Below are 11,692 nucleotides of genomic sequence, written 5' to 3'. Positions count from 1 at the left end.
TTTGTCTTATTATAAAGGTTGCACCAGGAAACCTGCACGTCTTTGTATCATGTAATTATAATCAATGATTAGTCAATTTACAATGCTCTGTAATTTAGAATATTGCATGTGGCATCTGGTTTTTCTAATTTCTTTCCTTACGGAGCTCAGGAGAGTGATCTGCATACAAAGAGGACGGGGCACACTGAGTTTGTGGATAAGACTTCTGAGGCCGCTAAACCAATAAGTTTGGAAGCTCCAAAGCCTGAGAAGGATCTGGAGATGGAGGAGGCTGGCGGTGGTAGTAGCAGTCAAGAAGAAGGTAGTCATCTTCTGTGTGGTTATCTGGCTCATTATTCTTGATCATGTGTCTGCTAGGTGTAAAGTATTCTTCTAGAAAGCTTAACTCTTTTGTATAAAACATATATATTCCAAGTTGAGGATCTATTAGTTTGTAGTCTGTCGACATTTGTTTTATTAGTTTGAGAGGAGAAGGACGTGTTGGACAGGCATTATTGTTTCTTTTTTATTTCCCCCCCGGGTGTGTGTGTGGAAATCTTCAGAATACGATCTCAACCTACCTTTTGTTTCATTCTGAAGTTAATTTGTCTGGATGTTGATTTGATTAATTCAAGAATGAGGACATGAGTTTGCAAGACATCTTTGCATTGACATTGAACATCTTTATCTGATAAATGTGTGGCTAGTGGTGTTGTTTAACTGCACTCTTAGTGTTAGTATCATCTCCTAGCACTGCTGCCTGATGGTTTTCCTTTGTTTAGAGATGATTGTTCCTGAAGTCAATCAGCAGTTACTCTCAGAACTTGAGGAAATGGGATTTCCTAAAGAAAGAGCAACTCGTGCACTTCACTTTTCTGGTATCCTCTCGTTTAAATACAAATATATATCTGCTGGTCTTCTCTTGTCTCCTGGTAGTTTATGACTAGGATCGCGTGATGGTAGACAATTCTGTTCTTATGTGTTGCAAAGTTTCCAATTTGTTTTTCCTACTTTTTTCTTTTTACCAGCATGTGTGTTTAGTACAAGGCTATCACATGATCCAGAAATCAGTATGGAAAGGATTTGGTTTCTTGTTTTTCATGCAAGACCTTATTTTGCTAGTTGTTGAGTACTATCCTGAATAATGTATAATTGGGGAATATTATTGATTTCTGGTTAATTACTTGATTGAACAAGTGATGCATCTCCCCTAAATGTTTTGGTGCTTTGTCAGACAAGTCGCATATCTGAGGTCCTAGTGTAGTTTAGAAAGATACTGTCCTTTTGTTGTGCTGCTCTTCGCCACCTAGTGCTGTAGTATGTTTCAAGGATTTCTTTTGACCTATTAAAGCTGGGTTGGAACCTCATGAGATAGTTTTATCCATGATTCCGTATGCAGTGTGGGCATTAGAGTAAGAAGAACTTTCCTAGATAAAAGGACGGGGAAGACACAACGCTGCTTGTGCCAGTTGTCAGCATAAGATAATTTGAGAAAGCTGGACCCTCACATGTTGTCTGCTATTGTGAAAAATCAGAGTTTATGGGCTGTAACCTGAACTTAGTAATATTAAATGAATTGGATCTTTGATGTTATCTGGAAGGGAGGTGAAGCAAAAATTTATTAATACTTTAGATTGTTTAACATAATATTTAGCTGCTTGTGGTGGAGAAACCAACGAATATTTGATTGGATGTGCTGAAGTCTAGTGCTTAAGAAGCATGCTATGTGATGAATTTGTACTTTTGAAGTTGTTGTACATGAAAATGCACCACAGTTTGTTAATAACACAGGAATTGGTATAATTTTCTTTATGTTTTCTCGATATAACTGTGCTAGGTGAGTAACCCTGGCAATTCATGCGTGATTTGTTAACTAAAAACTTAAAAACACTAATGAGAGATTAATATAAATAGATAGTAGGTTTGTCATATAGAAAAGAATCTTGCATTGAGCTCTTTTCCTCCAATTGACGAAGAACTTCGTACATGATAAATGATAGTGTTTAACTAAGTCCCAGAAAAGGTGAAAAACGGAAAAAGAGAGTTGAGAGTGTTGGCGGTGGATGTATTACAGATCGGACGGATGAAATGAGATTATGAAGGTAAGGAAGAAAAGGTGTTATGCTGTGAAGATGAATGTTAGTTGCTCTTGGTTCATCCGTTTACTTCTATTATGTCAATGGTAAATCATTGATTCTGGAATTACCTTAGTTACAATGACAATTATATGGTTTCGGATTGAGGATACTTGAAAAATTAGGTAATGAATATACCTCAAGTTCTATTTTTTTGGAATCTAATAATTGGCCTTTTTATATGGATCATATTTGCTTGAAGTTTCCCTTCTAGCTATAAAACTCGGTGAATATGAAGAGGCGTGGGTTCATTTGTAAAGAGCTTCACAAATATAGTGTATGTCTTAGATTTCTTTTCCAACTTGGACTTTCATATGGTTAAGTACCTTTCCCGCCGTAACTCATTGTAGTTACCAAAAGGAATTTTGGTTGAATAGGATTTGGAATTGTAGCAATAAACTACCATTTCTTGGTAAATACGGGGGTTATCCAAGATCAGATATGCATGGTTTAAATCAACATTGATAATCATCCATCTTGGGTAATAACTAATTCATACGCTTGCATATGTCAAACTAAAAAGAAAAACAAAAGTGGAATAGGTAGATATTATCCTGTAGATCAAACAGTCATGGATCAAAATGATTCTTATATTTGATTCCTTATATGTTAGTGTTCAAGAGAAAGGATGAAAAGAATATAATGTTTAGGCGAATGAAAGAAGCTGAAAAACCTAACTCAAATTAGCAGGGAAAGGATCTTTGTTGATTAAGGTGGAGATTAGGGTTTATGTGTATTGGAGAAATGGAGGTATTATGAATAAGATAGTGAGTTCTTTTTGTTGAAAAAAAGGGATAATCACATTTACACCCCCTCACCTATTGCCTTTTTACACAAACCACCCCTGCCATTTGGAAAATTACAGAAACCACCCTTGACACCCTTTAAAACCCAAAAATGCCTCTGTTGACTAGGTCAACCTTTAAAATAACTTTTCAAGGACAGAAATGCCCTTAGGGGTATTTCTGTAGTTATCAAAAGGTAGAAAGGGTGTCAATGTAATATTTATGAAGATGAATAATATGACCTCATATATATTTTTTTATTTATACCATTAATTAAAATTTTAAATTATTTTATTAATTTTTTTATTGAATCTCTATATAAAATTGCACCTTTTAATAATTAAAATATTAAACTATTCAATTAATATATAAATAAAATTAGTTAATAGATTATAAGTTTAAATTACAAAATTTATCACACTTATATAAAATATTTCAAATCATCAAAATTAAAAGATTAGTTATCCTCTATTTTTATTTATAACTAAGTTTTACTAAAATAAAAATTAAAAATAATTTATGTATTTTATTTAAATAATTATCCCTTTTAATAATTTCCAATATTTTATACTAGTGTGATAATTTTTTAATTTAAACTTTTAATCTGTTAACTAATTTTATTTATATATTAATTGAATAATTGAATATTTTAATTATTAAAGGTGCAATTTTATATAGAGATTCAATACAAAAAGTTAATAAAATAATTTAAATTTAAATTAAAAATTGGTTTAAATAATAAAAAAATATATGGGCTCATTACTTATCTTCATAAATATTACTTTGACACTCCTACCTTTTGATAATCACAGAGACACCCCTAAGGGCATTTCTGTCCTTGAAAAATTATTTTAAAGGTTGACCTAGTCAACAGGGGCATTTTTGGGTTTTAAAGGTTGTCCAGGTGGTTTGTATAATTTTTCAAAAGGCAGGGTTGATTTGTCTAAAAGGCAATAGGTGAGGGGGTGTAAACGTAATTATCCCAAAAAAAAGATGAATTCTTTTGGTGTCCTATTCACTCTCTAGTTAAGCTGAAAACGTTTGGTTCTTTTTAATTGTTGGTTTTTATCTTTTTCCAAAAATAGAACCAATTATATCTCAAGTTTACAAACTTTTTTCCTCAAAAATATTATTGAAAATTCATAATCATCAAAATACATGTACATAAATATATGTATTTCTCAATTGTTTAATTTATAAATAGATTTTTCTACATATGTAAATTACTTATTAATAAGAAATATATTTATGGTCAAAACGTAAGGCGGCACAGCAAACTGAAAAAAGTGCTACGTTAAGAAACAAATCCAAACATTCATCTTCTTGAATATATTTTATTTTTTTTCAAAAAAAGTTCGTACACCATGCCAAAACAACCAAAAACTACTCTATACATAGCCTGCTTTCTAACAACCAAGAATTATCAATAAGCTATATGAGATTGACTCCAACACGCGGAGAGCCATATGTCAAGCTTTGAATGTCATTAGGGTCTATTCCTTGGCTCTATACTTACTTTGGTTGGTACACATTGAAAACGATTGCAGAACCAGAGAAAACTCACAGAGAATTTGAGTTCATTTTCATTTTTTAATTTCTAAGCGGAGAGATCTATTTTTATTTTTGTATTGGTTTATGTTTGGATTAGTTGACAAGGTGTGTGCACTTTTATTGTTTGTGACAACAAATATTTGAACAAAATCTGGAGTTGTATCATTTATTGTTTTAAGGTTGTTAGTGGTGCGACATCAGGTTAACAATATATGTTGTTATTTTATTAAGTTAATAATTGAAATATATGTAATATGTGTCTGTATATGTGTATATATAGAAAAAGTAATGATTATGAGAAGTTGATGAAAATATTTTTAGATAAAATCACATGAAAACAAACCTCTTTTTGCATTTCCGACAGATGAATGAAAACAAACAAAGGCCTCAGTATTGTCACACTTTCTATTATGTACTTTTCTGCAAGTTATCGCTGATGTCAAGACGAGATATGTGCACATCTCTCAATCTCTCTCTCAAACACACACACATAAAAGAAAAGTACTCCACCAGACTGTTTAATTGCTTTTTTGATGTGTACATTGCTTGTTTTGCTAAATTTTGTGATTTTTTTTTGTCCCAAATATATGAAGTTAAATTAGTGGATTAATACTGGTGTTCTTTTCTTCCAGGCAATGTTAGCCTTGAGGCAGCTGCAAATTGGATAGTTGAACATGAGAATGATCCCGACATTGACCAAATGCCGTTGGTATGTTTTCTTGTTCTTTATGCATTATTGACAACTTACATGGTATGTTGGAGATCTCATCCCCGTCCCCAATTGTCTCACATGCCTTCCCTATTTTGTAATACAAATATATGACCTGATTTAGATTGAGTTGCAACAATGAATTATGCGCATATCCCCACAGCTCATTTATGACATTGATGATAAGCAGGAACTGCAAATTGACAGCTACGTTCTGATGAGTGTATGACATGCTATTTTAGGAACGTTTAATTGCATTTACCCTCCTGTGAAAGCACTATAGGCCCAAAAAAAAAAATCTAAAAGAAAATGCAATCCCTAAATTTTAAAAAAAAAGCTGATTGTCTCCCATGTCAAGAAATTGGGATGTACTTATCTAAGGAGTAGCATTACCTTGTATTTTTAATTTATAAAAGTTCTGCATTGTTAACATTCCAGCTCTGCTAGGATTCAGATGTAAACTCACTTCATACATCATGATCTAGTATTTCATCCTGTTGGATCTTTGATAACTTTCCAAATCCGACATGCAGTAAAGTTTGACGGGACATTTGCCATTCTTCTTTTTTATTTTTTGTACTCAAATAAAAAAAGAATAATTGCAACCCCCCACAACACACAGAAAATAAAAAGAAAAAGAAGAGAAGAAGGAAAATAGTTCACAAAAGAAAACAGAAAAGAGCTCTTTTCTTAATTCTTACCTTGCAGTTTATATGCATCTGTTTATAATAAACTATGCATGTTCATAATTTAAGTTAATTAGTTTAAGTAAGAGCTTGCTACATTATAAAATCTAAAACTTGCAACAATATTATTTTAGGTGAGACCAGATTGCACAAAAATGTTAATTAAGTCTTAGCTCTTGTTATATATATCACTCAATATTTGAACTAAATCAGGCGTTAAACGGGTCCTGTCCTAATCCTCTTTTTATTTTTTTTTATTACCTTTTTGCTTATTTATTAGACTTCACAAGGCTGTAAGTGAAACGTACATCACTACAAAGGAAGCATACATATTTTTTTGAAATAAGCTTATCCATGGAATGAGGAGTACTTTGTTTGGGAACTGGACTTCTACTTTATTCACTTCCCTCCTCCTGCTGGTCAGTAAATTAAATGAGATCAGGTCTTAAGGGTCCAGTTGCCTTGTCATCAATTTCCTGTCTTTTTATATTGGTTCGCCATAGTTCCCCAAGCTTGTAAATAAAAGGTCAATGCATGATTGCAAAGGAACCATGCATATTTAATAAAATAAGCTCGTCTACCCAAACAGTAGAACTTTTATTTTTGAACTCGACTCCTACATTCTTTATGGTCTCTTCGATCCTGAGCCTGGTACTGTGTACAGGGCAAGCAAGAGCTGGCACGTATCTTCAAGTAAAAAAAAATTAACTGATCTACTCTTAATTAGGATAATTAAATTAGATTTCTAATATTTCTTTATAGTTTTGAGAAAATAATTATTGAAATCCAGTTCTAACTACAGAATAATATTATATTATCTCAGTGTATAATGACATCAACTATTTACCAATAAGATGGTAGGAAAATTTAATATCCTATCCTTGCAAGAGACAGTAAAATATTATAGTTTGTAAATTTAAGAGTGGTTATTTTTCTTTTCAAATAATCATAATAATGCAATTATAAAAGGTGATGTGTAAAATATGTTACGGAAAAAAAAGTAATGATTGTACAGGTAATATAATATGTTTATCCTTAAAATTAGTGAAATGTGTTTAAATTCTTTTTTTCCGAATGCTAAAATTATTTCTACGGCTAAACACTATCTTAATTTGGTCAGATAGAGTGATGAGATGTATGTCACAAGCAAGCACAATCAATTTCTTTAGTCAATACTAGAGAAGTGTGATTGATGTACAATTAAAAAAAAAAAAAATTAATCACAGACAAGTGTATCACCGTGACATTGATTTGGTTTAACCTTGGGTAAAAGTTACCTTCCATCTAAAATTGAAATGTGGCTACGTATTCCAAATCTTTGCTGATTTATTTTTTCTTTTTTTTTGAGCTGCTTGTGTATCGGGCTCAGGATCGAAGAGACCCATTCTTTATACACTCTCCTGCTTTAGTTCAGTTTGTTTAGTATGAAAATCAAGTTTGTAAATAGCATGTCTATTGGGTTTGATCCATTGGCCACTGATCTTCTCTGATGTTTGTTGGATAACTTGTTTTTCTGTTATTTGAAATTTTTACTGCGTGTCTGCCTAAATGATTTTGCTATTTAAAATCATTCCTTTAAGCTGTCATTGCCATTCAGCAACAGCACAACATGGTTATGGCTTCTTTCTCGACTTTTCTCAAATTATATTTAGCCTAGTTAGTACTTGTGGTGAGGTATTCAGCATTTAATACATACGAGTATGTTATGTAATTTTCTTTGAAGTTAGGGTGAAAGATTGGCTGAAAATATAGGGAGGGATAGTACGATTCGTGGACATGGATAAAACATGAATATAGAAGAACTGATCAGGAGCAAAATATGATATGTGTTTTATTTATCTTGATATTATGCAAGAACTATTTTATATCTAAAACAATATTATTGGTTTACAATTATGACACGAACTAGAAATAACTACATGACTATAATTAGTATTTCTATTAGGTATTGGAGTCTATTTTCTATGTGTACAATATTCAGTTAAATTACAACAATTTAATAATATTTATGGTTTAAATAGATGAATGTATGCTTGTTGAAACTTAATATTCTTTGTCAAGTATTTTACATTATATGTATAACACATGTAATCAGATTTCTACTTTCAAAGTACCAGCATTATTTGTTAGTTCAGAATGTGTAGTGAAACTGGAGTTTCTTTCAATTTTTTGTAAAGATGTTATAGAGATAATATGAGCTTTTAATATATTATATAGATAATATGAGCTTTTACGAACAGAACACTATATATCTACTTCCTGTACTACTGCTGCATCAATGTCTTCTGATTTTGGCTAGTTAGAGCATGAACTTTATTGTATTCTCTCCGGCCGAATGTTTAGGTACCTGCAAGTTCCAAGAAGCCTGAGGCTGCTAAGTCATCCCTCACACCAGAAGAGATTAAGCAGAAACAACAAGAATTAAGGTAAAATTGACTCATTGATGGACTTTTTCCTCATCTTTTCTTGCAGTTACTGTATTGCTTGCTTGTTCATTGAAGTATTCTACGTATTAATAGCTTCCTGCCCTACAGCAAGGCCCTGTTTACTTTTTTGTATGGGAAAAATGGTGGATAGGATAAATGGGGATGAAATCTGGAATAGGATTGGGTATGGATTAATAATTCAACATTTACTGTATTTTCTTGCGAAGATGATAAAAGTATGTATGTGCTATTACACCATCTAATACATAGAATACAATATGGGATTAAGTGCAAAATTCCCAATTTGACCAAAGAATCTTCAGGTGGTCCCAATCTACAATGATATTACAGACAATTCGCATCCAATGGGTCCAACAGTATCGGGCTGGATACTTATCTCACCCAAGTTATCCATGCTAATTCAGCACAAACCGAGCCTGACAATCTGCTAGTGAACTTGCTAGTGAACACTAGACCGCGGCCCAATCCTACCTAGTAAACTAGCCCAAAAAGTTGGGTTACTCAAAAAAGCGGCACATGCTAGAATAAGTCTGCATACCTAAATCAGTTTTTGCAGGCATTGTTCATACTTGCCATTCAGTTACTGAGCATCATTTGGATGTTTTCATGATCCTCAGTTTCTTCTCCTGCTCCTATATTCCAGATGATGTTGGCATGCTTGATAGCATGTCATAGTTTTGCATATATTTATTTCTTTGTTTTATTTACTCCTGCTGCGAACCACTTTGTAAATTTCAGGGAGCGAGCTCGCAAAAAGAAAGAAGAGGAAGAAAAACGAATGGAGAGAGAAAGAGAGAAGGTTTAGTTGTTTATTCGCGTCTAAATTTATGTAACATATCTGACTTTCAATTTGTAAATGCATCATTTCTAGTTATTTTTTATATTTTGATATACTTTTTTGCAGTTTCTGCATATCTATTATTTCATGCAATTTCCTCACAATTTTCTGTAACATGGTTTCAAACAACTTGGCAGGAAAGAATTCGAGTGGGAAGGGAACTTCTTGAAGCAAAACGCATTGAAGAAGAAAATGAAAGAAAACGGTTTGACATGACTTGTCTGCATCTATTTAGATATTGATAATAGTGGCGATATACTCAATGACTTGGGTTGTGCTACAGTTTACTGGCCTTGCGAAAAGCAGAGAAAGAGGAAGAACAACGAGCTAGGGAGAAAATTCGTCAAAAATTGGAGGAAGATAAGGTCCATGTGATATCCTCCTATATCTTTTACATTGTCCCTACAATATGTGCTTTTCAAAGCAAAAGTTTACAGAAACACTCCTTTACTGTATTCTAATGTCTGCTTTAGAGTTTTAGAATGGAGTTGGTTTCCTTTGATAATCATGTCATGATAACTTTCCTGGATACCTATTCTGCTTGCAGGGTGATAGATATAAAGTTTTTCTTAGACTAGTATTCTTTCCTTCTTGCTTCCCTTTCTTTTCCAGTTAAATCAATTCCTTCAAGCTCTGAGTAGAAACAGCCTCTGGTATAACAGGCGGAAAGACGTAGGAAGCTTGGGTTGCCCCCGGAAGATCCAGCTGTTGCAAAACCTTCTGCTCCGCCTGTGGAGGAAAAAAAAGTATTTGCTTTACTTGATTCTTCAGTTACATAGCCTGCTCCATTTTGTGTACCCTTATATGCTGTTCTGAGTTACTCCTCTCAAAATTAAACTGCAGAGCTTCCTGCCTGTCAGGCCAGCTACAAAGGCAGAGCAAATGAGAGAGTGCCTAAGAGCCATTAAACAGAACCACAAGGTAATAGCAACCTTTTATTATTGTAATGAATTGTAATATGCTATTTAAAATAGGAGTTTGTCTTGCATTTTGGTGAGGGTGACTTTTACTATCCACAGAAGAATATGTGCAAGTTCTGCACAGAAGAAACGTTTCTGTCCAGGATATATAGGTGTTGCAGAGGAATCATGAGCTTATTTGAGTAAAACACACTTAGTTTTACGTACTGGACAAAAGCATACTGCTCTTAATGACATCTTACATGTTCAGGGAACATTGTTTTCAAGAATTGAAATGATTGAGCTACATTTTAATTTTGATTTTTGGAAGAATTGTTCCTAGTAATTGTGCCTAGGCTGACATTATGCTTTAATTCTGTCAGCATGGTTTAATACATTTTGGGTTTTTAATTGGCTAGGATGATGATGCCAAAGTCAAGACGGCTTTCAACACGCTTTTAACTTTTGCAAAGAATGTTGCGACGAATCCGAATGAGGAGAAATACCGCAAAATTAGAGTCACTAACCCTAATTTTCAGGTGCTGTTCATTAAACTGTTAAATTTATATTTACTTTGTCCCCATTGTATATATCGACGCCTGTATTTTCTCTAACGACCTTATTTTGTCTTCCTCTTTACTTTGTCTGTGCAAACTTTTTCTAACTGGTGAATGCTAAAAACCCCCAATATGAGAATTTCACACCTGGACATGCAAAGTGAATAGTTTTTAATAAACCACAATTCAGTTTTTCATGCTGATCCTCATATTCAGTTTTGTTGGCTATCATACTTTGATTATGATGGACAGGACCGAGTTGGTAAACTGAAAGGGAGCATTGAGTTTCTGCAACTCTGTGGATTTGAGAAAATCGAAGGGGGTGAGTTTTTGTATCTTCCGAGAGAGAAAGTTGACATTGCAGTGCTTCACTCTGCAGGGAGCGAGTTAAACAGTGCCATCAATAATCCGTTCTTTGGAGTTCTTTGATCTCTTCCCTGTACCTAAATTTCTTACATTATCGAGGATGGTTGTTTGTCATATCTGTGTATTACAAAGATAGAAATCATTTGAGTTGGATCTTTTCTCCTGGAAATCTTTGTTCAAACCAAAATTTGAGTATCTTGGAAGAAGGCTCTTCTAGAAGTTGGTTGGTTTGTCTTTTTTTCTTTTTTCTTTTTATATGTGTGAAAATATACTTATTTCAACTAATTATCTTCTTTCTCCTTAATTTTGTGCTTTAACTTGGTAGATTAGCCTCTAGGTCCAGCAGCATGTTCTACATCCACAACTTGGTAGATTAGCTATGCTGATAAGAAGAATCTATTTTGCACTAGGCTTTAAAGAAATAAATGCCTCTATTTATATTACCTTTTAATTCATTTTCCTTAATGTTTTATTTTTGTGTTATTAATATTTAAACTAATTTTGCCCCAGTGAACAGTTCAGTAAAGCAGTTTCTCCAAATAAATGTTGTTGCTTCTCATCGACATGCTCGGCCACGATGGTCGATTTTGGTGGAATTTAACTGTTCAACCATTGGTATTGCGAAACCAAAAAATGGCTGTCCGGAGCAGTGGTCCCTTCTTACAAGTTTTTTGAAACTCATAAGATTGGAACAAAATAGGGGACGTCAACAGTGTATATAGTAAGGCACAACTGATTAG

At 33.3% G+C, this 11,692-nt stretch overlaps 1 protein-coding gene across 1 annotated transcript in view; it reads left to right on the top strand.

Annotated features, from left to right (window-relative positions):
• The window catches only part of LOC105158671 (chromatin assembly factor 1 subunit A), a 12,739-nt gene extending 1,488 nt beyond the window's left edge, over window positions 1-11,251 (top strand). The window contains exons 2-12 of the mRNA XM_011075500.2: window positions 151-301; window positions 762-857; window positions 5,083-5,159; window positions 8,189-8,271; window positions 9,031-9,091; window positions 9,268-9,335; window positions 9,414-9,495; window positions 9,793-9,876; window positions 9,974-10,051; window positions 10,449-10,568; window positions 10,839-11,251. Coding sequence (XP_011073802.1) covers window positions 151-301; window positions 762-857; window positions 5,083-5,159; window positions 8,189-8,271; window positions 9,031-9,091; window positions 9,268-9,335; window positions 9,414-9,495; window positions 9,793-9,876; window positions 9,974-10,051; window positions 10,449-10,568; window positions 10,839-11,015 — 1,077 coding nt within the window. The 3' untranslated portion in view covers window positions 11,016-11,251. The remainder of the gene's footprint in view (window positions 1-150; window positions 302-761; window positions 858-5,082; window positions 5,160-8,188; window positions 8,272-9,030; window positions 9,092-9,267; window positions 9,336-9,413; window positions 9,496-9,792; window positions 9,877-9,973; window positions 10,052-10,448; window positions 10,569-10,838) is intronic.

Source organism: Sesamum indicum, linkage group LG3, assembly GCF_000512975.1.
Source record: "Sesamum indicum cultivar Zhongzhi No. 13 linkage group LG3, S_indicum_v1.0, whole genome shotgun sequence".
Classification (NCBI taxonomy): Eukaryota; Viridiplantae; Streptophyta; class Magnoliopsida; order Lamiales; family Pedaliaceae; genus Sesamum; species Sesamum indicum.
This window is presented reverse-complemented; position numbering and strand designations above follow the sequence as displayed.